At 47.2% G+C, this 27,307-nt stretch overlaps 1 protein-coding gene across 3 annotated transcripts; it reads right to left on the bottom strand.

Annotated features, from left to right (window-relative positions):
• Positions 1-27,113, bottom strand: efl1 (elongation factor like GTPase 1). 3 transcript variants are annotated; one of them, XM_078085334.1, is made up of 24 exons: positions 27,049-27,098; positions 26,872-26,909; positions 26,695-26,794; positions 25,642-25,709; positions 25,086-25,170; positions 24,028-24,161; positions 23,028-23,165; positions 22,232-22,431; positions 19,949-20,072; positions 15,723-15,802; positions 13,367-13,503; positions 13,137-13,259; positions 12,926-13,025; positions 10,898-11,004; positions 10,617-10,780; positions 8,758-8,893; positions 8,275-8,406; positions 6,791-6,938; positions 5,639-5,768; positions 5,419-5,536; positions 4,422-4,626; positions 2,653-3,152; positions 1,270-1,454; positions 1-331 (listed from the first exon to the last, which is right to left on the bottom strand). In XM_078085334.1, exons 3-24 carry the CDS (start codon positions 26,783-26,785, stop codon positions 143-145), a joined length of 3,294 nt encoding a protein of 1,097 aa, XP_077941460.1. In that variant the 5' UTR covers positions 26,786-26,794; positions 26,872-26,909; positions 27,049-27,098; the 3' UTR covers positions 1-142. The 3 variants fall into 3 exon arrangements, with proteins under 3 accessions (XP_077941460.1, XP_040058620.2, XP_077941459.1); XM_040202686.2 differs by lacking the exon at positions 26,872-26,909 and having other exon boundaries at positions 27,049-27,113; XM_078085333.1 differs by lacking the exon at positions 27,049-27,098 and having other exon boundaries at positions 26,695-27,046.
• Between the last annotated feature and the right edge of the window lie 194 nt (positions 27,114-27,307).

Here is a 27,307-nt window from a genome sequence, read left to right as displayed (position 1 = left end):
TTGAAATGAAGCAATCAAGATGACTCATTTTATTGATGTAAATTGTTAAGCACAAATATAGAAATGAGTAGCTGTGTATAACACTTGGTACGCAGCCACAGTTCTGTGCAGGTTCCTGGAGGAGCTGCATGTGTTTTCTTCTCTACTTGTTCTTGCCGAGTGTTCTCTGCTTCTCTGCATGCTCCACTATCTTCTCCTCCACATAAAGGCCTTTGCGGCGACGGACAGCGTTCATGTATTTCAGGGACTGGTTTGCAGAGTCAGCTTTTTCCCCAAAGTGCAGGTATTCTTCTTCTGTGGTGGGAACCCAGTACGGGTCACTGCTGATCACCTGGAGGGCAAAGACGGATTCAATGTAGTGATGATGGTAGTATTGTGTTTAACAACATATGACAGTTTATTCTCCCCCCTACGGCTGTCATACAAAGTCACACTATCACAGGTTTATGCCAGATTATAGCAAGAGTGGATTTTAGATTTGACCTGCTCGTGGTTCATATTCTTATTTTGCTCACTACGGCCATTCATACCGTCGGGCTCCCGCCAAAGCATTAAAACAAGCTGCTACCGGACATTAAACCCTGCCAGGAATCACCCACCTAACCACACATGTGGCATCTCACTCTGGGTAAAACAGCCCTTAGATGTGAGCAGCCAATCAGTTTCTGTACACGTCCTACATATTGAGTGTATTGTACATCTTTTACATTGTTCATCCTGTACACATGACATCATTTAGTCTGTCCATCAGCAGACGGATCCTCCTCTGTCTCTCCATTGTGTCGATGTGAGGGTTACGGGACAGAGGATGTGTAAAGCCCTCTGAGGATCATTTAGAATTTGCGATTTTGGGCTTTACAAAATACAATGAATTGAATCAGAGTAAGATTCAATGCAAAAAAGGGTATCAAACACGCATTATTAGTTTGCAGTTAGATATTTAACATTTATTCCAACAGTTTAACATAATAAGGACAGCTTAGTATATCAATGAATACATGTATAACTAAATATAGATATATTTAGATATTAGGGCTGTAAACATTAATGCATTAATCTATGCGATTAATGTGGCCACGATTAATGCAACAAAATCTTTTAAAGTAGTTAACATTTGTTTGTTAATCGGCGCGGCGTCGTGCACGCGACCATTTACCAAACACGCGTGAGACGTGACTCCCAAAACAGGAATGAAGAATGGACGTTACCCAGTGACTTATGTAACCAGTGTTGGGGACATGTATATGTATGTAGCTATGCAACGTTTACCTCCCAGTGGCTGAAGACCAGCTGTGGACTGGCCAGGCCACTGGTCCTTTTGCGGAACTCGTCAGCAAACCCAAAGCTCTCGGCCACCGGCAGAACGGCCTTGATGATGAACATGTCCGTCCCTTCCTTCATCTCTTCGTGCAGCACGCGGCCCTCCCGCTTCCCCAGGACACCGTACACTCGGCCTGGTACGGGAAGAGGGGGAGTGTCACGACACACCCAATATGGTCACATGATCAGATACCGACCAACCACATTGAAGGTTTGAACTTCATCTCTAGTTTGCTATTTTTGGGGGCATTTTCTACAAGTAGCCGATAATGAGGATCTATGTAGTTGTTGCTCTAGTGATCGGACACCCGCTGCCCCATTCGGCTCTGAGGCTTTGACTAAATATAATGGGGAAATACATAAAGGTGCATTACATTACTTCAGTTTGTGCACAGTGGACACTTACAAAAGAAACACCTGTAATGGAGTTTATGGTGATAATATCAAATGTTTTAATATATTGTCGACTAAAATGTGCATCACATCATATGCTGTCAGATGCTTTCCTCTGGGGTTAATCATCCTCATTGGTGTTGATGGAATTAACAACAATGAGACGACCACCAACAGGACTGGTTTTGCATGTGATGGCCAGTTCAAGTTTCTCCACTAGTGTCGGCTTTATCCTCCTCCAGGATGGAACATCCACCTGTGCCGTTGTAAGGAGATTTGGTGTCTCCTGGCACCATCTCCAGAACATGGAGTCAGGCAGTTCCTCTAGGAGAGCTGGACCGATATGTGCAGACCCTACTCCGGTGCAATAGGTCCTGGGTTCCTCCTGATGCACAACAATGCCCGGCCTCTCTAAGATGGCAGGACCTTTCAGCTACGGTTTGTTTGTTAGACATATGGAGACACCCTCACAAATCCTCACTTTGATCTCAAGCTGGCTGACAAAAAGCTGCAGATCAGCTGTTCCTTTGCAAAGGGAAGGAAGTAGTGCAGACATCTCTTCACTCTGACAGAGTGAACCTGCAAAAAGGTCACTTGACCTTTAGAATAAGCGGAACTTCCTAACTGGCACAGAACTGAATATTGCACATTCATTTTCTATGAATTCATCTTGGAGGAAATACTTTAGAGTAGATGTACCAAGAGTGTGTAAACACAAGCTCTCACTTTACTGGGGTTGAAGCAAACATCTCAGAGACAGATATCTCAAAAGCTGGACAAATAGAAACCAAACTATTTCATGTCCACAATTGAGGAAGAGGAGACAAATGAATGTCCTCTTTTCATGGCTAAAGAGTACAACAATTAATAAAACGGATCTTTGTCAAACCAAGAATATTTCTTGGTTTGACAAAGGAGTGGTCAACGATATCGTCTTACCCAGCACGTCAGCGGTGGTCATTATCTCGCAGGTATACATGGCGGCCATGAGTCTCTGGGGCTGAGCCTGGAAGGCGTGACGGCACGCCTCCTTCATGGCGGCGATCAGCTGTCCGGAGACGGGCCCGTAGCAGTCCGCCGCTGCCTCGGGCCTGAGCCCTGCCGGGATCGGCCCGTGCTCGGTGGCCTCCGGCCGCGTCGCACCGCTTCCCGTCCCTTTGCAGTCTGCTGGGGTCCCGCGGGATGTGGAAGCCTCCTCCTGGTGTTGTGGCGGGACGGAGGACTGGATGTCCCACTTCTCCACAGAGAAGCAAACCCCCATCAGGGGCTCCTCACACATGGGCCCTGACAGAGTGGCTAGCTGGAAGCCGCTGACAATGCTGTTATCCAGGTCTCGTGTGGCGGCAGCCTCGCCAGCTTGGACTCCTCCGCCCAAACACTGCCACAGCGAAGGCCGCTGGTAGCCCGCCACCCGGTTCAGCAGGATGTTGGGACCATATCTGAAAACAAGGACCCCAGTTGTGTGGGCAGCCTCATGACAAACATCACTTATCATTGACACAACGTCTGATTCTACAAACATTTAAGAGCTACAGTCATTGAGATTTGCTGGATAAACAAACCAAATAAAAGCTGATGCGTTTGCTTAGGACACCACCCAGAGACACGTTGTTTATTTGGGTTTGTGTCCACCTGATCACAGTCTTAAATCTTAACGGTAAGCTGGAAAATATGCACTGCAAAAGGCCAGCGAACCCGTCCCTGCTGAGTGGGGTCAGGAGAGATGGTGGACTGTACACACCCATGTGGAAAAACAAAGAAGGAAGAGCCTATAATGTGAATTATGCTGGGTGAGGATCGATTCAATAACGTCACATCCAACTACTTTACATAACAGCCTCGAGAAAAAAGAATCCCTGTGCTAATGATGACAAGTACAGTACAAGCATCAAACTTCTTTCTTTGCTCATTAGACAAGTGGGGTTTCCTGGTGACACAGTAGGATCCTGCTTACAGCCATCAGTAGGTGGCGCTGTGACCCGTGGATGTGAGTGGACTGCGGTGTGATGGTCTATGCCGCCCTGAGGTCTACGTTGTATTAAAAGGTAACAATCAACTCACTACGAGTTTGTTGGTACAGCGCCTGGGAACCAAGAGCGTGGCTCCTAATCACTGATTGCCAACACGTCTCGGTCGACACTACTGCCACTGCTACGTCAACATTTTGTAGGGGGCGCTATAGAACACTTGCCCAGGGTAACTCAATCGAAATGCGTCTGCAGGTTTGGTTCCGTTTCAAGCATCTGAAGCCCCCAAAATCGCCTTCGTCTTTTATGGCGAAGAAAAGGTTGCCACGGCAACGGCCAAAACAACCAACTTCTGATAACTCCTCCTCCCAACGTTGTCTAGATCGTACTGACCAAAGACTCCCACACATGAGACGCTGCTGAGCCAGATGAGCCGATGAGGCTGCAGGCGGGGACACTGAGACGTACTTACGGCGCGGTACTCCCCACTCACTGTACAACACTGAGGAGGCTTCATGCTCAAGGTTGGAAGGACACAGTTTGAAATCCACAACTCAACACCCACCGTAGACTGCAAGCTTTGCAAAAACGGCCGTGCATTGCAAACGACACAATAATGAATATTAGAGAACAATTGCTCCTGGTTCCTCATCCGGCCGTACAGTCAACAAACATCTCAGATAACTGGTTTTAAACACATGTGCAATAGAGCACAGTCCATTTGAACAGCTGCTGTCCGACCTGCGTGGCCCAAAGGCCCAGACGTGCTCCACGACATCCCTCCACTTCCGGCCCTGCAGCAGACTCTCCAGCTGGACCTTGAATCCAGCGATGGCCTCCAGGGTCCGGGGGCTGATGTCCAGACTCCTCCCCTCCCTCAGGGACATGTTGATCTGCTCCAGGGTCCGAATCAGCTCTGTGCTCCTCTCCAACAGACCGGTCACCTCTGACAAAAGGACAGGCCGGTGGGCGGGGCCAACAGTCAGACTACAGCACTAAAGAGGCTGCAGGGCGTAGGGTGATGTCACAGAGAGGTTTATCAGGCAAAGGAAAAGGTGGATGTACAACTTGCTGTAGATAAGAACCGTTATAAGTCCAATGTAAGTGCTGCAGGTAGTTAGTGTGTTAGTGGAGGTAGAGTCTGAAGAGGTGTGTCTTTAGTCTGAAGATGTGAAGGCTCTCTGTGGTCCTGATGTCTTCACAGACCTCCTTCCACCATTTAGGAGCAGGACAGCAAAGAGTGGAGATCTAGTCGAGTGTTTTGCTCTCAGTGAGGAGGAACAAGCAGTTTATCACATGCAGAGCGGAGAGTGCGGGTCGGGGTGTCGGGTTGGACCAGGTCCTGGATGTAAGCTGGACCCCATCCAGCCATCTTCAGTGTCTCTCTAACGTTCTACGTGCTGCTCGGACACTAATGTGTCTTTGTGAGGACAGAGGGTGTTGCTTGTGTACACACTGTAAAGCCCCCTGAGGCTAATTTCTCATGTTGAGCTGTACTAAATAAAGTGAATTGAATTCAAACTTTGGGATGTTTACAGATACCCCATCTTCCCTATGAGTCTTTGACGGGACGTGTGTAACGATTGGGGAGAATAATTGGCCCCCTGAAGGCCTTATTATTACAAACAAAGCGCCGGCCTACAGCAGACCACCTGCAGCCCCCCCGTGGAGCGAGGGCCCTGCAGGAGGAGACTCTTAGCGTCAGTAGTTATTTCTGCTCCGTAGGTCCACGTCTCACCCGGTGGGAGGGGGGACGCCCGCACGCTGACCGTGGCCAGTCTGTTGGGAGTGGTGAGGGTGACAAGACCACTGGAGTCCACGTTCAGGGTGTCCGACCAACGGGCCTCTTCTTTTACCTAAAGCGTCCACACACACACAAGAGACGGTCACGGTGACCTTCAGTCACCGGCTCATATGTTGACCTGGACTGAGGCTCAAACAATGTGTGCTTGACGGACCTTGTGAATAATGGCTACTTTCTGCTGCTTGCCCAGGTCCTCGTTCACCATGTCCACCTTTGGAGGACGGACCACCGTTTCTCGGAATGGGATGATGGGCTTGGACGCGCTGAACTCAATTTTAGCAAACCTTCAGAAGACAAGTAGAAGTACCGTTAATGCCACTAGAGACGTGAGTATTTAGGCTGTAAGGACCACTTCCCCGATGAAGGACCCGTATCCATCTAACCCGAGGTCCAACTCCCACACCGAGCTACGGTTGGACGTGAACACAGGCTAAAAGCTAATATGTTAACACGGAGCAATCAAATAGGACTAGAGCTGTCAGCATTAATGTGGCCGAGATGCAATGACATATTTTAACGAGGGGGGGTCATGTGGATTTAAATATTGCCTGACCAGAATAATAGAAATAAAAGCTTGTTACTGCAGGAGTGATGAATGTAATGAGATATGTGGCAGCCTCTTTATGCTGCTCAGAGGGATGGCAGACAAGGCCTTTCACTTCACTTACACTTCATTCAGAATATGTGTGTATATATATATATATACATGACGACACAAGGGGAGACACGTCACTGTAAAACACCATGGGTTCAAAATGTAATGTAAGTGTCTTTGGATAAAAGCGTCAGCTAAATGACCTGTGATGTAACGTAGTAAGTTATTGCTTTGTTTACTAACTTAACATGTGATGTTATATATATATATATATATATATATATTCAAGAATATAAATGTATTAATATGTGTGAAAGCAATAGTTAAACGCCGTCTAAAGTCCAATATGTTTGGAAATTGATTTTATTATTACTATTTATTTCAGCAGAACAAACAACAATAAACTGAAGGCACAGGTACCTGCCTGTATTATAACGTAATTCATTGAAAACAAAAGGTGCAGCCAGTTGGAGGCGACTAAACTATTGGTCCCGTTCGCTCAGGCTGGTGATTATAATGAAGGATTCCATATTGGTGTCAGGCCAATAATGCAACATTATCTATGCAAAACATTCCTTTGCATTAAGCAACCATTTGCCCAAATTAGGTTTCCTAAACAGCCCCAAACCAAATGTACACAGTGATGGAAGAGAAAAGGAGCGCGGGCAGAGAGGCGGACGGAGACCTTCCCGTGGTTAGACGCACACTGACCGGTCTCTGAGGTCGTCCAGGCAGCGCTGGAGATGAACCTCCCCAGCAGTGACCAGGACGTGTTCTCCCGTCTCCTGAATCAGAACCTCAGCACAGGGATCTGCCTGGTTCAGCAGACGCATCCCACGCACCAGCTTTGGCATCTCACCTGGCGCACAAACACTTTAGTCGCATTTTCTTTCACGACACCATTAGTCTGAATCAGCACTTTGTTGAGGGGAAAAGTGGGTGAAAAGAAACAAAAGGTTTTTCTTAACTAAACAACATCGCACCAGATGTCCCCCTTAAACGCTGACAGGATGAATACGTATATTTAACTACACTGAGAAGGTGGATGGTGGAGAAGGTCGCCTGATCAAATGAGATACCAATGTTCTTCCAAGGTACATGTGTCATGGATATTTGTGTGCAACGCTTACCACTAAAAGCTAAATGTTAAGGTAACCACGTTACAAAAATGCACTGATCACAGAAGGGTTCAAAGGTCACGCGTCCCCATTGAGCTGCTCTGTAGATCGTGTTCGGCTCACAGTCCTGCCAATCCCGCTAAGATGGACATGGCTCCATTTCATAGGCTCTAACGATTCCAACGAGGTGTCAATCACCTCAAGGGGCCGATCCGCCGCGGAGGCGTGCCTGGTGACGCCATTTGGTTTGAATTCATTTTGAATAGTAAATACTTAAAAGCACACAGCCATGTATGGGACGTATGGAAGGGGAAATTCAAAAGGCTCAAATTTGCCGTGTTTTGTTGATTAATGGGAACTGCAGCCGAGACGCTTTCATACGCGTTTGTTCTGGTTATATTTCTGTTGGACTGGGGAAGCTCGTCATGGATATAAACATACAAACCAGAACGCTTTCATTTAACAATATCAAAGTAACAATTGAAGTTTTTCTATAAGCTAAGTCATTTGGGCGGGCTGAATAACATTTTAGGGGCTGCAGAACCAGAATGTAGCGTTGGTCTGTCTGCAGTGTGAACTAGTCATTGGTCTACTACTAGTTCAGTTTGAACACCTTCTCATCCATGTGCCGATAGAGGGGAAGGCACATATCATAGTATATCATAGTATATCATAGTATATCATATCACATATCATAGTTCAAGGCAAGTTAGCGCATGTTAACTAGTTAACGGCATCAAATATTTGATCAGCTGCTTAAGCACTTCCTCACTCCGGGAACACGACGCTCCCTCTTTCAGGCCAATGGGATCTACAGGAACGGTTCCACTGGTAATGTTCAGATTTATAAATGGCAGTACTAGCAGTACTAGCAGTACTAGTAGTACTAGGTTCATTGGTTCCACCAATGTCTGAGGACAATGTGTTGGGTACTGTGGGCGGTATGTACCTCTCCACATGAACTCATTAGTGTGCTGGGTGTTAGATAGATCTCAATGATTCATTAGTCAAAGACCAAAAGGCCAAATACATATCGTCACAAGCAAAGTGTGCGTTTGTGTGCCTCCCGACACCTACTTGGATGTTTGGGTTCTATGGCAACCCGAACAATGGGCGTGGCTTCAAAGTTGAGTGCGGTGAAGGGCGGGCAGGCGGGGGAGGTTGACAGGGTGGCCGACTTCAAGACGCTGTCCTCCAGACCGCCGATACCTGGGAGAAGAACATCAGACCAGCACGTCCACAAAGATCAAAGAGGAACCAATCCCTAAGCGCCAAATGTATGTATTTGACTCCAGTTTCCAGTTTGCTCTCTGCGCACGCACGCACGCGCGCACGCACACACACACACGCACGCACGCACGCACGCACGCACGCACGCGCGCGCGCGCACGCACGCACGCGCGCACGCAGCTTTACAGATAAAAACAACCCAAAAAAAGAAAGTAAATTGTAAATGTTGGTTTTATTATTTGGGGGAGGAGGAGTGAAAACGCTGTGGTCTCCATCTGCCTCCACCAGCTACGTCTGTCTAGAGAACAGAAATCAGAAGGCTGTTCTTACCCAGGACATTTCCTGCAGGCACCTCCTCCAGCTCCTCCAGCTCCCGTCCCATCAGCAGGTAGAGACGTTCCATAGAACAGCAGGACAGATGAGGCACGGCAGACACACAGTCTGAAGCACTGACACCTTCTGGCAACTGGCAGGGAGGAGACATGACCGTCACCATGGTGAGCACAGAGGCTCACTAAAGGACATCTGCTATCACAATGCAAGGGCAGCTAGCGGATTTCAATGGAAACAATAGATTTGATTTGTAGGCTCAGTATAAAACATGTGGATGCAGTGGAGTGAAGGTAATTACTACTGCGGCTTAGATTTAAAAGGAAACTATCAATAGTTACACATTAAATAAACATCAGGCAGAGAGTAACCATCGACATTCTGATGTATTATTCCAAAGTGAAAGCCTCTCAAAATACCATCCATGAGACAAAATATCAATCACAGGACTGTCACATCTGGTCAATTTCAGATTAGATTTAACAGGAAAAAAGACGACGACCTGGAGAGTCACGTCTTTGTGTGTGGAAGTCGCTGGTTGCTTTATTTATTGATCATAGACTTTATTGCCCCGTGCATCCACACTGCTGCTTTTCATCAAGGACACATTTGTCCCGTATTTTCCTCCACGACTTTGTTCCCCTCGTTGGTGGAGATCTCCCTCCATGAATCAGAGGCCATCCGGCGTCCTCATAGTCCGCCAATGACGGCTTGTACAAGCGCTCATATTTAAAAGCTCTTCAATCTGATCCGTTCTCTCGTAAACATTCTTCCTTTTAATAACGGCCGTGTTGTGCTGTGAAAACGGAGACGTGAGACTCTAAAGGACGTAGTTAGAGACCAATCACAGCCTGGTGCTGCAGGACGCTGCGTCGCTTTACACGCTAGTCGAGAAAAATGGGTCGACGCACGCAAGGAGGCGTGAAGGGACACGCAGGGGGGTCTTGCGTCTGCGTGTCCTTGAGTCTCTGAAAAGGCAGAAGCACAAACTAGACGTAAGTCTTGTGATTTGTGTTGAAGATGTCTGTAAACACAGAAGACAGCTGGTCAGGTTGGTGGAGCTGCTGGATGGAGTCAGGAGATTGACCATCGAATCTGCAGTAGAAGTGGTTCAGCTCGTCTGCAGGCGGAGGTCACTCATGGAGTGGGGGGGTTTGGCTTGTAGTTAGTGAGGCCTCTCCAGACCGAAGCAGTCACTTGCTGACAACTGTTGAGTTTCTCAGAGTAGTGGTTTAGCATCTCACCGCCTTATAAACCTGTATTGTGACTTTCACTCCTCCTGCAGGCGTAGCTTTCTGAGCTCCGCTGTGAACCAGGTTTGTCGATGTTGTAACTCGCCCTGGTGCATGATGGAACACAGCGGCCCTCACAGAAGCCTCTGAACCCCACTGATGGTGTTTGGCATCTTCCTGTGTCCCACTGTGTCTTTCTCATGCTGCTTGTCTCATTATTTTTTACCATGGCTGTACGTGAAAAGCCGCGACCCCCTTATTAGCCCACCGCAGCCCCAGTTTGGGAACCACTGGTCCAGTCCAGTGGTTTTAATAGAACCTCTCGGAGATTGAAAAATATATGTGAAATTGGATTGGAGCCATTCAAAAATTTGGTGAAAATATTTATTTAATAAAATTCAGTGCAATTTTCTATTATATAGAGCCAGTACGCTAATTATTGTTATTATCCTAAGAACCCAGTCTCCCCCATACTAGGATGCTTTGACCCAACCAGGCACACGCCCCCTGTCATCACCTGTCAATCACGGCGGCCCTTGAGCGCTCAAACAAAGTTTAAGGAATCAGACACTTACAGAGAATATCTGTACATATTACCTCTAAAGGTTGTAATATAACTGGGTTTACCGTGCTGAGGCCCTGGCCGGGGTCATACTTGGGACCCAGAACAAATACTCGCTGTCCTTTCTTTGCCACTCCACTATAGACCCGCGCGAAAGCTACGAAGGTCTGCTGCTCCTCTTCCTCTTCTGGTGTCACACTCTCCATCTTCGCTGGCAGGGAGACAGAAGCTTGGGGGAGATATGTCACGGTTACATTCTCTGCTGCTGAGTCTCCTACCTCTCCTCAGCTCATTATATACAGTGTGGTGTACTTATAGAATGAAATAAGATGGGTGAGAAGTTTACCTGTGTCAGGTCGGGCAGGTGGGTCCACGCAGCCAGCTGCCATCCTGTCCGCGTGTCTCTGTCTAGCCAGCTCCCTGCGATGGGCCATCTCCTCCTGGGACAGGGGCCTGAACACACACATGTTGAGTAAAGGCTGCAATCGCTGCAGGAGGAGCAAACGTTATCGGGCCTAGTGCTAATGTTAGCTTTGGCCTGCTAATATCGGGTATCATTTAGCTGGCTCCATTTCCACTTGCAGCTGCTCTGGAGACAAACGACAGAAACATGCAGGAAAACAAGCATGTGCGTCCACAACAGCCAATAATCCCCCCACACCCTCCGGCACCAGCAACCTGCACCAGAAACAGGGGCGGGGGGGGGTGGATAAGCGCACACATATAGTGAAACACGGCAATAATCCTTCTCTAACCTCCCGATAGGAATAGACAGCGTGGTTGATTTTGAATACATTCCCAGTTTCTTGCTGCATCTTTTTCCTTTCGCTTTATTTCATGTAGTTTGGATCGAGGAGGGCACAGATCCGTCCGCTCTCCCACCAGGTTTCTTTTTATTCGTCATATTAGACATTGGAAACACAAATCGCCTTTGTCCACTGAGTTTTTCTGCTACAATCATCACCAATCAGCTTAGAACAGCTGACCCAACGCCAAAGATTCGTTCAAGACACTGACTGGACCGTTTAGATAAACGTGTTCATAACGTGGTGCGTCATAGTCCTTCATAGAACAAGTCCAAAGTCATTGTGCACGGATTGGGTTACTGCTACTCGTACTCATCATCTATGACTGTGTGAAGTGCAGAGTTGTTACCCTAAGAGAGACTGAGCAAAACCAGCGTGTGCGATGGGCTCCAGCTCCTGGACTCTTTCTTCATTTGAGCCATATTCTTTCATTAAGCAATGAGTCGTAACAACATACACATACAACATACGGGGTGACTGTGGGTGAGTGGGGAGCAGGTCGTCCTCCAATCAGAGGGTTGTGGGTTCGATCCCAGGCTCTGCTGACCCGCATGTCAATGTGTCCTTGGGCAACACGCTTAACCCAACATGGCTCCTGTAGCTGTGACTACAGTGTGTGAATGTTAGTGACTGATGGGCAGGTGTCACTGTGTGTGGTTCTCCTGTCATCAGTGTATGAATGGGTGTGAATGGGTGAATGATGTCATCAGTGTATGAATGGGTGTGAATGGGTGAATGATGTCATCAGTGTATGAATGGGTGTGAATGGGTGAATGATGTCATCAGTGTATGAATGGGTGTGAATGGGTGAATGATGTCATCAGTGAATGAATGGGTGTGAATGGGTGAATGATGTCATCAGGGTGTGAATGGGTGAATGATGTCATCAGTGAATGAATGGGTGTGAATGGGTGAATGATGTCATCAGTGTATGAATGGGTGTGAATGGGTGAATGATGTCATCAGTGTATGAATGGGTGTGAATGGGTGAATGATGTCATCAGTGTATGAATGGGTGTGAATGGGTGAATGATGTCATCAGTGAATGAATGGGTGTGAATGGGTAAATGATGTCATCAGTGAATGAATTTGCCTCTGGTTTAATTAATAGTCGTTACTACCGACATCCTTGGCAATCACCCTGTAACAGTTTCTATGAACAAGTTCTTATGTTGCAGATCAGAGGTCCATTCAGGACCTGTGCACATTGCAGTTGCTTTTGAAGAAAGCTCCTGGAGGAGGTGACTCAGTGGACCGTGCTTGTAGAAGATTTAGCACACAGCTGTCTTTGACCACCACCTGATCAGAAGCATTGGTAGCACACCGGGACGCGTCCCCAGAGGTCCCAGGTCAGAGCCAGTAGCTACCAGAACATCAGCACTTTGGGGGTGTGATGATGCTCCTTCACTTGTGACCGTGTCAAGTTGATCCTATTACTGACTGCAGAGCTTGGTTGGTGCTTTGTAGACGTTACGGTCGTATTCCATGTGTTGTTTAGAGAGGAAGTACACGTACACATACAACACAGCTGTTGTGGGACGAAAACGCACACCCAAACAAATACACACCTCTGTCTGTTCTGAGGCAAGGCCGCGGCATCAACAGCAAACATCTTGGACACAAAGATGATGAGCGGCTCGTTCTCCCTGCTGGAACACCGGAGGAAGGCTGGAGGGAGTCAAGCAGACATCAGAAATCCCACGAGCCGATTGAAGCCACTTCTTAAAGTGACTCTGGATGTCTGCTGGGGCCATGGGGTGCCTGCGTGTGTCTGCTTACCTCTTTTCAACTCCTGCGTCTGTTCAGGCAACGAGTCAAATCGCCGCGCTCCAACGCTCATCAGCTTCTCGACCCTCTCTGCCGCCATGTCTAAGGGACTGGGCAGTTTCTCACAGACCATCACTGCGATCTTTGTTCAAGAACACTCGACACCAAATGGACAAACATCCCCAACTGATGCAGAAACCCCCGAGGCCAGTATCCCATCGCCGATGCCAGACGAAGGATACAGAGCACCGCCTGGGAAACGGGTAACCACTGGCTGCACACGGCAGAGAGCAGGACTTTGGGGTCCGAGTGACGCAAGTCCCTGGGCAGCACCTTTATCCCCAGTGATGTCACCACCTTCTCCACCTTCTCCTTGTCTCTGGTCACACAAACAGGATGGATTGTGTACACGTGTGCTTTATTAACTGGTACAATCAAGACTTCATTGGTTCATCTTGATCCACAAGTAGAAACAAGCTGTAGTATTGGAGGATATTCTTGGTTAGGGTGTGACTTATGTGTTTATGTTGTTTCTGGTAAGATGTATTTAACGTTAAGTGACATAAATTGTAATGATAATCTTTTCTTCGAAATGATTTAGTTTGATAAATCCTGCATATAGATGTGTTGTAGTTACACAGCAGGAAATACGTTGGTCCACCATCAGGGCTGCAACGGATCACAAACCTCAGGTTCGGATCATTATTCGGATTAGCAAAGAAAAGGGGAGGAGTCAGATGGAACATTTATTAAGTCAAGTTCAAATCACTTAACGCAAAGAACTGTTGGCTAGTTTTTACATAAAGACAAATCAATATTAAGTGATCCCATTTGAAACACAGTGGGGAAAATAAGTACTTGAACCCCTGCCGATTTTCCAAGTTTGGCCACTTGCAAAGAAATGTGTGATGTATAATTATAATTATATAATTATTATATTATAATTATAATGGGTGTATTTTAACAGTGAGAAACAGAATATCAACAAACAAAAAAATCCATAAAACTGCATTTTATGACATTTATGACTTTATTTGCATTTGATGCAGAAAGTAAGTATTTGAACCCCCAAGCAAAACATTACTTAATACTCGGTGGAGTAACCCTTGTTGGAGAGCACAGACGTCAGACGTTTCTTGTAGTTGGTCACCAGGTTTATACACAACCCAGGAGGGATTTTGGTGAACTCCTCTTGCAGATCCTCTCCAAATCCTTCAGGTTGTGTGGCTGTCGCTTGGCAACGCGAAGCTTCAGCTCCCTCCACAGATTTCCTATGGGACGAAGGTCCGGAGACCGGCTAGGCCTCCATGACCTTGATGTGCTGCTTCTTGAGCCACTCCTTTGTTGCCTTGGCCGTATGCTTCGGGTCATTGTCCTGCTGGAAGACCCATCCTCGACGCATTTTCAACTTCCTGGCTGAGGGAAGGAGGTTTTCGCCCATGATTGCACCATAAATGGCCCCATCCATAGCGCCCTGGATGCATTGGAGTCGACCTGCACCTTGAGCAGAGAAACAGCCCCAAAGCATGACGGTGGGGATGGTGGTCTTGGGGTCATACTCCGCAAGCTTCCCCCTCCAAACGTGGCAAGTCGAGTTTATGCCAAAGAGCTGCATTTTGGTCTCATCTGACCACATGACCTTCTCCCAATCCTCCGTGGAATCATTGAGGTGTCCATTGGCAGACTTCAGACGGCCCTGTACCTTCTTGAGCAGCCTTCTTGAGCAGGGGGACCTCGCGCGCACTGCAGGACTTAAATCATTACTGCGCAGTGTGTTGCCCATAGTTTGCTTGGTGACTGTGGTCCCAGCTGTCTTGAGATAGTCAACGAGCTCCCCCGTGTAGTTCTGGGGTTATTCCGCACCTTTCTGCTGATCCCAGGTACTGCACGAGACGAGATGGGCGATTGACCGTTGTTTGATGTTGATTCCATTCACGAATAATTGCACCAACAGTTGAGCGGCTCTCACCGAGCGGCTTTCCGATGCTTCTGTAACTCACTCCATTCTTGTGCAGGTCTACAATTTGGTCTCTGACGTCCTTGGACTCCTTGGTCTTGCCCATGGTGGTGAGGTTGAAGGTGTGAAGTATGATTCTTTGGAAAGGGTTCTTTTATACACATCACCTATTGAGATCAGGTTACCTTGTTGGGACTAATCTGTGTGCTGCTTGGGCACATAACTGCTCATTGGGAGACAGAATTCTTGCTGTTTGCTTGGGGTTCAAATACTTATTTTCTGCATCAAATGCAAATAAAGTGATAAATGTTATAAAATGCAGTTTTCTGGATTTTTTTGTTGATATTCTGTTATACATCACACATTTCTTTGCAAGTGGCCAAACGATCGAAATCGGCAGGGGTTCAAATACTTATTTTCCCCCACTGTAAATACCACAGTTCTACATGCTGGAGGACACCTCGGTGCTCCGTCACTGATGGACCAGGACGCTCCATGTGTGGCCATGCTCCATGTGCCATCGCATCCATATGGCTTTCTTTCAATAAGTAATCTTACACTGCTGCCTAAAACACCATGTTAATAGAGAGAAATGTGTCAATTAACAAAGATGTATGTCAGGTTCTTTGTCTTCCACCTACCTTCTAGTGACAACAGCATCATATAAACTCCAAATGTTATCTAGCACCAGCTGCACGAACAGCGGCTTCTTTCCTTTGGCCTAGAACATGGCGAGAGGGAAAAAGAACACATGACGATGAATGAAGAGAAAACAAAGCTGATTTAAACACACAACCATCTCTAGGGTTCACAGGGCAGGTCAGAGGAGAATGGCCACACTGGAGATGATAGAAAGGGAACAGTATTGTTGCTGACCACGTCCATCCCTTCATGACCAGTGTCTTCCAGCAGGATGCTGCACATGACGAGGAGTTCCCTGTACTCCAATGGCCTCCAAGTCACCGCTTTCTAGTTATGATACATCATAGCTAGTAAAATAAGTATAAACCGTACCCCAAGTAGGCCGCTTTCATTTTTGTGTGATGTTCCCATTGTAGTCTGTCCATCAGGAGACGGATCCCTCCTCTGACGTTCTCACTAAGGTTTCTTCCCTTTTTTCCCTCTGGGAAGGGTTTTTTCATTGTTTGGGGAGTTTTTCCTGTGCCGATGGAGGGTTTCGGGGCAGAGGATGTTGTATGTGTACAGACTGTAAAGCCCTCTGAGGCAAATTTGTAATTTGCGATTTTGGGCTCTACAAAATAAAATGAATTGAATTGAAGTTTCCGTTCGTTTTTTTTCAGTTTTTTGGGGTGTTTCATCATATCCCAAAAGTTGTTCAATTTGATATGCGTATCAAGACTGCTGACAAATGTGACAGGGATGTCCCTATTGCAGCGGTTCCCAAACTCAAGAACGCCGCGGCCCAATTTGAAATCTGAAAATCTTTTGCGGCCCACCCAAACCTTTAATCACAACTCTGATCAAAACATAATGATTAAATGACCTTACGAATTTAACCATAATCAAACATCCGCGAGCAAAAGTCCGTCTCCGCGAGGTATTTGCTCGCTTGCGAAACGTGAGCTTCGTTGCTCACGAGGAGAATCTCTGCTCGCGCTCAAAGGAGTTTTCTACGCGCTCGCTGTTGTTCTTTCTGACAGTGAGGTGGAGACGGTGCGTTCAGGGTCCGATCGATGCCGCGAGGTGCGTCCGCTCCCGCCGCCCCCCTCGCCATCCACGCCTTAAATCGTGTACAACCAGTATGGATCAACCCATTAACCAATTGATCCATATATAAGGCGCTCCGGATTATAAGGCACTGTCGTTTTTGAGGAAGTTAAAGCCTTTTAAGTGCGCCTTGGAGTGCGGACAATGCGGTATATTGACTTTAATACCACAAGAGGGCGCCGCGTTTGTTGAACAACGACAGGCGGACAAGAGCAGCCGTTTCCAGCGAGAGCCTTATTGTTTTATTAATCTGTCCGTTTAAATTGTTTGTGCTTCATCAACTAATGTTCCACATAACTAATGTGCCGCGTCATAAATATTTTAATATTAATTTTAAACTTTTAAAAATTGAGAATGAAAAAACGTTATTGTAAATGACCTCTCGCGGCCCACCTGCAGTACCTTCGCCCACTTTTCTGCGGAGCAACACAACAAAATTGTGTTTGGAAACTGTAGGAAATAGACTTCAGTAATATAGCTGAACCCCAAAAAGCTGCAGACGGATTCAAAAGCTTGTTCTATTTAAACCATCGCCATAACTACACTGCTTATCCTGGCATGGATCTGTTAAAAACATAATTGTTGGATTTTCATCACTCCCACAGTCTCTGAACATCATGTGTGATGAACGCTCCAAAACCAAAGAGATTTGACTCTACATGTCAATTTAAAATCTTACCACAAATATGTTTGCTAGAATAATACTACATTTAAAGTTAAAGTGAAATGAGTTGTGTTTAATTGTTCCTCTCTTAATCAATGCCTCAGACAGCACAGTGCCTGAGATGTAGCTTCATGACCGCTTTCTGTACGCCGGGAACACTGGTCATCCCGAGGAGATGAGGTTTACCTTTGAAGCCATTCAGGAGAACTTGGCTGTGCTTTTAATGGGGAAGCCAGGCAGGACATGACGCTTCTTTTCTCTTGAGTTAGTCCTCATGGTTTAGCATGAAAGTCAACTTGGACATTCACAGAACTTGGAAATGCAAGTTGCTACTTCAAAATATTCAGTGTTTTAGCTATTAAACTTTGTTATTACTCAGGTATAAGTTAAGGGGATGTACATACTCACACATGCATACATTGTGTGTCCTGGTTGCCTGTAAAATGAAAATGTGTGGAATTCTGCGTTGCAGTCAGTGGCAGTTCAGTGTTCTTGCTGTACAACACGTTCACAAGATGTGTGTTGCCAGTCCACCAGAGGTGCAACATGTTGTCCAGTGTGTGTAACTTAACTGGGCTCATTGTGCGTAGAGCTCATGGAAAACAGCCACTTGTGATGTGACACAGCAGTTTAAATCTGTGTACGCAACGCCAGACTGACCTCATTGTGGTTTACTTCCACCGCTTGTTCAGAACCTGTTTAGCCTCACAAGGACAAGGACAATGTCCCTATTAGGTGAACAATATAATTTAAGTTGGCAGAACTTTTGTCTAAGCTTGGAAATCTTAGTGAAGTCAACTACTGTACACTCCAAAAAGTCATTGGATGAACTCAAATGTTTTGTGTGCAGGATTTCCATCCAACACACACGTGTAGACACAAATCAACCCAAGACCAGTCATGAAACAGGATTCAATAGTTTTAGTCCAACTCCTTTGGCCAAGTTCATCCCAAATGAATAGATACCATTAATCAAATATAGAAATATGTTCCTTCAACTCAATCTACACGCAAAAAATACATCATTGGATGAACTCAATTTGCATCCAATAAATATGTGCAGCATAACTCAAACATTTCCAAGGTTGTTGTCCTTGCACACAAATCCAGACAAGCGTTCCATCACTGAAAGCACCTGTCAACTATTCTTACCGAAGTTGCATCTCTGTCTATGAGCTTGTAGAACGCTTCAATTCCGTCTCTTATTGATGACGTAAAAGTTGTCTCAGGTAAGCAAAGATCTCCGTGGAGAAAATCCCCGCTGGCCACAGCAGAGAAAAGGGTCAGAAGGCTGAGCGCAAAACAAATCCAGCTCCACTGTGACATATAAGGCACTGACGTAATAACTAATACAATAACACACGCACCTTATTTGCTACCGTCAACGAGCTAACAACCCCTCCAGTGTCAGTGCTGCTGAGCTCCAGTCCACCATCCGTCGTCTAGTGTCCCAATCGCAGAACAACATCTGTTCAAACACCATCACACAGTTTCATTCAGTCAAGCCTACAGGCCTACATGACATTATACATAACATATAAACATCTCATCCTCCTTACATATTCTTCCAACACACTTTTTCACAAATATCTCTAACTTCTGGGCTCGTTCTGCCGTCATAACAGGGGCAGTTTGACCGGAGACGGTTGGTGCTTTGTGCTGGACGCTGATGGAGAAGCTGTAGATTAAAATCTCTGGACGTGTCTGTTTGGTCTTAGTTCTCAACACTTTTTATTATCCCCCTTTGCTCTGTAACTTGTTATAATCTGATTTTTGTTCTGAAGGTACTAAAACAGAGTTGGCTGTGAGGTAAATCCACCACGGAGACGCCCACTCAGTCCACAGGGGACAGAGACGTCTTCAGCTCCAGAGTAGCTTGGGGAAGACGTACAGTGGTCTAAATTCATCTGCGGTATTTCACAGAGATCAATGCTAATTTATTGGGAGATGAAATCCGTTCCGCTGGTATTTGCTCCGTGGCGGTCGTGATAAGTGAAGGTTGGATATTCCTGAAGGGAGTTCTGAAGATGAGAAAGTAAGCCGTAGGCGGACGACCCTGCCGGAGCCCCCCGGACCCCCTTTCCTCTCTACTCTAAAGTCTATGATACATAAATAAACCCACCAGCGACTTCCACACACAGAGACGTGACTCTCTAGGTCGTCTTCAACAAAACACGTGACTCCACCTGTTGTTCTGGAGGTGAATCGCTCTGCAACACACGCAGGACTTTACAACCAGGAAGTGAAACCAGTGCGCCGGCCTTCACTCTGCGGCCAGTAGAGCAGGTTGGCCGGCGAGCGGTGAACACTCCTCTTTGAATTCAACAGCAAACAGCACAATGCTTTAACAAACTCTGAATCTCAAAAAAGCATGAGCTCTAAACCAGGATTATCTCAACTTAATGTTAGATATCACAAAACGTCGTGCCATCTGCTGTGATATTAGACAGAAAGGTCAAAGGGGAGAAACGTTACCTGAGCTCCTTTCATGATCTTCTTTGCTTTTGCATCGAGGTAGAAATCTCCCCACAGCGTTCTGAGCAGCACCTCCGCCTTGATACCCATTCGCTGGTTGTAGATGTGGGCAAACTGCTGGATGCTACAAGAAAACAAACCAAACCGTTTGCCTTTTACATCTTACATGCAGGTTCACTTAGAAGAGAGGCATCGCCTTTTAATCAGGAGGAACAGTGACTGCAGGTTCTCTGCTTGAATACGTAAACGTTTCTTTATGAACTTGGTGTAGAAGGACACAGATCCCTCAGTCAGACCGACAGGCATTTTACTTTGAAAGTCCTCAAATGGGCGACGGTAGGTCGGAGTGTCTGAAGGTTACATCACACAATGAGTACCACCAAGTGTCCACTAGAAGGGGCTCTAGAGTAGTGGTCCCCAACCATGGGGGGGGTAGTAGTCGCGCGCTCGGTGTTCGCTGGCCGTGCACGGTAAAAGGACAAGAAAAACGCCTGGTGACGCGTGGAGAATACGTCAGAGGGCGCTAATCAGCATTATACGCTGATAGGACTCTGGGTCAGAGGTCACTGACTGGCGGACAGAGGGCCGCATATGGACCTAGAAGCCGTCACATCCGGACCTGGAGCTAAAACCAGCGGTGGAGATTTAAAACCCGAGGAAGCAGCTTTGGTCGTCCATAGGACAGTGGCACAGACCAATAGCATGCGAGGTAAGCCGTCCCACGTGACACCACTCGACCAATCGCGTCCGTGCATTGCAGGCACGACAATATCGTCTCAAAGTAAAAAGACGGCAGGAATAAAAAGAAAGTGAGACGTGAGGAACAAATGGACCATGAAAGTAGGACATTTAATCCAGAATGGAGGAGGGACGACGACGGAGCACCAATAGACACACGGTTTACAGCGACTATTTCCTATTGGCTGAGACTGTCGAGTCCAGATGAGAAACAGAACCCGGAAATTCATGAATTGAAGTATTTTATTTCATGTCTCTCATTTTAAAATGCAGCCCTACTTGTATGTAGTCATTGAGAGAACGTGTGTGTATCTGCAGTCACACATACAGTCGTGGTCAAAGGTTTACATACACATAAAGAACATAATGTCATTGATGCTCTCCTGAGCTTCCCGTTATTTCTACACTTTGTGTCAAAAACATTCATGAGGTTTGGTTCTTTTAGGACTTTATTATGGGTCAACAGAAACAGTGACAACCTGCTGGGTCAGAAATACACATACAGCAGTGCTAGTATTTGGTCACATGTCCCTCGGCCATCCACAAGCTTCATTGAATCTTCTCCTCACAGAATTGGTGCAGTTCAGTTAAATTTGATGGCTTTCTGACATGAACTTGTTTCTTCTGCATTGTCCACATGCCGCTTTTGGAGCAGGAGCTTCCTTCCTGCACGGCAGCCTCTCCGTCCATGGAGATGCAAACACGCTGGTCTGTTCCAGCAGCAGATCTGCTCTCTGGTTACTCGTCACCCTCCTGACCAATGTTCTCTCAGCAGGTGGTTTTCTTCTTCCTGATGGTGACAAAGCGGCGCCGTGCACTTCATACTTACAAACAAGTGTTGGCTGCTGCTCTTGGGACCTGCAGCTGCTTTGAAATGGCTCCAAGTCACTTTCCTGACTTGTTCAATTCAATGATTTTACTCCTTTGACTTTCCCATTGATTTATTTAAATGGCCTCAGAGTCACCAGCTGTCACTCAATCACTCACAAGAGGCCATGAGGCTCATTTCATTGATACAACGTTATAAGTCACTAAAAGTCACGTTGCTGTATGTATATTTCTGACCCAGCAGAACTTTTCTGTTGACTCATCATAAAGTCATAAAAGAACCAAACTACATGAATGTTTGTGACAAAGCTGTAGAAATAAGTGGAAACTCAAGAGAGCCATGACATCATGTTCTCTACAAGTGTAAACTGTGTGTTCAGATGTTATATGGGAGGGGAGGCGATGAGATCACCACAGGTCGACTCCAATCAGGCTGTAGAAACATCTCAGATGATCAGTGGAAACAAGAAGCCCCAAAGCTCAACTTGAGGGTAACAGCTATGAATAGTTACATACAGGTGGGGTTTTATTTTTCAAGTTGAACCAACACTTCTCATGTGATCATTCTCAGAGTGTTTTTCTGGGAAACGTGTGTGCGGTGTGGAAGTGCTGTGGCCGTCCCGTGGAGCAGAGAGGTGCTCCTCCACGCAGCAGACTGCAGCCATCGAGCCGCCTACAGAGCGCCAGTGGAAGCGCACTCGGAACACGGAGCCTCACCTGAAGCCCCACCCATCGATGGCGCTGGCAAACACCACGTTTCCCTGGTCGGGGGAGAAGTAGAGCAGCGAGTCGTCTGCCTCCTCCGGCCTGCTGCTCCAGTCACGCGCCTGGTCTCCACCCAACTCCTCCTCCTCCTCCCTCTCCGCCTGCTCCTCCAGGACTTTGGAGGTGAACAAAGTCCCCGTCACTGCGTTCACCTACAGAGAGCAACGTGCACACGGACATCTCAATGAATTACAACCTCATATTCACACAGGGGAGACCTTGCTATAATGTGGATGATTATGCTTTATGAAATCCCACCATGAGATATCGTATCGCCGCGAATTGGTCGATTGAAAAGTAGCTGGTGGGCACCCCTTCATTAAACATACGGCCCACGGCCCACATGTAGCACGCGGGAGGGGCTCCAGCTCGGCCCGCCAGATGACTTTGCTAATAATAAAATGCATTATTTCAGTAACAGTAGCTGCTATTCCTGATCCGTCCACATTGCGCAGTGCAAAGGTGACCCAGACGAGCCAAACGGTCTCCATCAGCACCGCATGACCTCCTGCAGAAGCACCCGGCTTCCATCACGCAGGACGGCGCTCTGAAGCCAACGCGGACACTCAGCGTCTCCCAAAAACATTCAACGTGTTCACAAGATTCTCATTTTCTGAGATACTGAATTTGGGTTTTCCAACACAAACTCACTTTCTGCGTTGAATGAGACGATGATCTAATTCATGGAGCAACAAGCCGCCCGGTCACAGACGACTGAGCCCTTGTTGCTGGTTGCATGGACCCTCACCTGCTCCAGGATCTTCTGCAGGTGCGTGTAGGCCTCCTGGGAGGTGAGCTTCAGCTCCACGATAAGTCGGTCTATCTTATTGATGACCAGGACGGGCCTGATGTTCTCCAACCACGCTTGACGGAGCACCACCTGGGTCTACACACAACGCAGACCTTGGATTCATTCAATCAGTTTGGGAACACAATTGTTCAGTTATTGCACCACAACACTCCCACAATGTCTTTCTGATCAAAGGGCCCTTCTGGTGGCTGAATCTTCTCCACTTGGTTTTATTCCTGTTACCTTTGGATCTCAGCGAGGTCGAGTATTGTGCTGCTTCAGAGGAGAACATCTAGAAATGGTAGAAATACTTATTCAATTGAATGAGGGAGGGTGTACTGGTTTCATCTACTGGTTTCATCTACTGGTTGGAGTGCAGGTTTCCAGAAGCGTTGTGGAAACTCTACAATAAGCTCATAATGACTGAATGTGATGATTTGTGCGTCAGAGAGCAGATCATCTCACAGGGACTCGTGGTGTAAAGTTCCATGTTCTAAATGCAAAACAGGGACTTCCTGTTTGGAAACCGATGTGTGTGGATTATGTTTCTTACTTAGTAATAAACTGTCCTGTTTAATTAGTTCAGTTCTTTTTAACTATTCGAGTTGACGTGACGCTGAATGATGAAGGAAGTCTTCTCGCTCACACTTTAATTGTATCCACGATAAAGTTATTGAGGGAAACCGCAGATGGTGATTTATGTAAACCAGATCGAATGGAACCCTTTAGCTGTGAATCGGCTTATTTGATGAAATTGCACCTCCTTGTTCTTTGTATTCTGCACTTATACGGAGTAAGTGGCTTTGGATGAAGGCTAAATGACATGTGATGTCCCAGCTGCCGGCAGCCAACACGTGCCGAGAACTACGTTAACCAGCACCCGCTCCTCACTGCGCAGAGGACAGAGGAACCCAAACCTCAGATGATCTCATGGATCTACTGACCAGGCGTACAGTACCTGTGGACACACTCCCTCCACAGCATCCACTACGACGACGGCCCCGTCACAAAGACGCACAGCGGTGGACACCTCGGAGGAGAAGTCCACGTGACCGGGGGAGTCGATCAGGTTCAGCAGGTACTCCTGGTCCCCTGAGCACAGAACCACGTTTCACTCCAGGTCCATGCGTCACATCCTGCTCTCATATTCATTCGCAATACCAAAATATACTCAAGAAACTGAAAGACACCATATAAAGGAAAGAAATGTGTGACAAAGCTTTCGATGTATTGATTGAATAATCTAAACTGGAGGGTTTCCTTCCTGTGGATTGGGGATATTCATAAAGTCCTTCTGAAGGCGGTTTTGGTTGATTGTCACTACTGATCGCATTAGAGAATAGAACCAAAACTAAGGAAAGGAGCCTCAATGCTTCCTCACTTGGCTCCTTCAGCATAGGAACCACTGGACCATCCGTTACCAAAAGGGAATCATTCCGTCCCACAATCCCTTGCGGTGGCAATATTTAAATAGTGGCGTGTAATTGGTCCGTTGGTGAGAACGAACAATCATGACGCAGCTCACGTGAGCATCACGCATGTTAATAAAGTTCCTTTCACCCTGGTTGTTTGTCGCCTGACGTCACTCATGCTGCGTTCACACCAAAAGCAAAGCCAACTCTAACTAGTGTCTCTGGAGAAGGGGCGTGGCTTATCTCCATAGAGACAGCTATCCAACATGGACATAAACACTAGTTCTGCTGGCTACTTCCTTGGATACCAGCTAACTCACAGGCGCTCAGTCTCTGCTGTGTGTGTGTGTGTGTGTGTGTGTGTGTGAGATTCAAGTGTAATGACGCTTTGGCAGCAGGACGGCGGTGATGGCGAGCGAAGCATCTCAACAGTATTCAAATGAAGTCAGATTAATAGATATATTATAGATTACAATGTGTTCAGTTGCTTAAATACATTGTCTCTCGCTCAGATTCCCTTTAAACATGAAGACCATCTGAGAATCACATCACAAGAAGAGGACAAAGACTAACAGGTGGAAGGATACTGGATGAGAGGGCGCACCGTTGCTGTAGTGCAGGGAGATGGCGCTGGACTTCATGGTGATGCCTCGACTCTGCTCGTCCTCCCGGCTGTCCAGGTACCTCAGCTGCAGACGGGCACAGCACACGTCAGCAGGACATGGCAGAGCAGACGCAGCACACGTTAGCAGGACATGGCAGAGCAGACGCAGCACACGTTAGCAGGACATGGCAGAGCAGACGCAGCACACGTTAGCAGGACATGGCAGAGCAGACACAGCACACGTTAGCAGGACATGGCAGAGCAGACACAGCACACGTTAGCAGGACATGGCAGAGCAGACGCAGCACACGTTAGCAGGACATGGCAGAGCAGACGCAGCACACGTTAGCAGGACATGGCAGAGCAGACGCAGCACACGTTAGCAGGACATGGCAGAGCAGACGCAGCACACGTCAGCAGGACATGGCAGAGCAGACGCAGCACACGTTAGCAGGACATGGCAGAGCAGACACAGCACACGTTAGCAGGACATGGCAGAGCAGACACAGCACACGTTAGCAGGACATGGCAGAGCAGACACAGCGGCTCAGTGTACCTTCCCAGCCAGGCGGCTCGAGATGATGCCATTAGTCGCCACCAAGCAGTCCGCCAAAGTGGTTTTACCTGCACACAGTCAGAGCGATCCACATGATTGACGTGCGTGACACATTCTGACTGACACAAAGAGAAAATATCTAATGAATGAAAACACACACTGGGACAGATCATCACACATGAAATCAATTCCTCCACCTCTGCTCATTTACAATCGTACACACACACACACACACACACACACACACACACACACACACACACACACACAGAGTACACCCACACGGTGCACGTGGTACGTGCGCGTGGTACACACACACAAACAGTACACGTGGTACACACACACGGTGCACGTGGTACACACACACGGTGTACACACGGTGTACGTGGTACATGCACGTGGTGCACACACACACACACACACACACAGTACACGTGGTACGTGCACGCGGTGTACACACGGTGCACGTGGTACACACACAAATAGTACACGTGGTACACACACACAAACAGTACACGTGGTACACACACACAAACAGTACACGTGGTACACACACACACACACGTGGTACACACAGTACACACACACACAAACAGTGCACGTGGTACACACACACAAACAGTACACGTGGTACGCACGGTGCACGTGGTACACACACAGTACACGTGGTACACACACAGTACGCACGGTGCACGTGGTACACACACAGTACACGTGGTACACACACACACGGTACACACACACACAGTACACGTGGTACACACACACACACATACACAGTACACGTGGTACACACAGTACACGTGGTACACACAGTACACGTGGTACACACACACATACACAGTACACGTGGTAAACACAGTACACGTGGAGTACACACACACATACACAGTACACGTGGTAAACACAGTACACGTGGAGTACACACACACATACACAGTACACGTGGTAAACACAGTACACGTGGAGTACACACACAGTACACGTGGAGTACACACACAGTACACGTGGAGTACACACACACAGTACACGTGGTACACAGATCCCGCTCACCGTGGTCCACGTGCGCCAGGATGCAGAGGTTCCGGATGTTTCGGGGGTTCCTCTGCAGCGCGCGGATCTTGTCCAGCGTGGGGGGTCCCATGGCGAGCAGCTGGGACAGAGGACAGAGGACAGAGTCAGTGTCGCACTACGCACCGTGTGACAGGTCCGCTGTACGGCGCGTGTTACCCAGAGAGCAGCTACACGCTGCTAGCGCACGCGCTGCCCTGGTCACACACACACACGCGGAGACACAACACGAGTCAGTATTCACGCGCTGCCAACACAACGTGTCACAAGAGTAAAACACGGCGTTACTTTGACAACAAGCATTTATTTCCATGGATGTGCGCGTTAGCAACTCACCCTGATCCCCGGAAGTTGATGGTGCACGTTAGCCACGCCCGCTTGCTAACATTGGTGCTGCATTCAGGGAACGTGGTAATTATGAGTCTTACCTCAATGCTCAGCTTTCAGTGGATTATATAGGAAAATTATGAAGATTATAACATGTTTCAAGCTGTAATCAATAATGTATTCAATACTTTTATTTATATTTATATCATCCAGTGTATCGTCACTGTGTGGTTTGGATCGGCCACCAAGTGGGACCAGAGAAGATCAG

Source organism: Gasterosteus aculeatus, chromosome 12 (genome assembly GCF_964276395.1).
Source record: "Gasterosteus aculeatus chromosome 12, fGasAcu3.hap1.1, whole genome shotgun sequence".
Taxonomy (NCBI): Eukaryota; Metazoa; Chordata; class Actinopteri; order Perciformes; family Gasterosteidae; genus Gasterosteus; species Gasterosteus aculeatus.
This window is presented reverse-complemented; position numbering and strand designations above follow the sequence as displayed.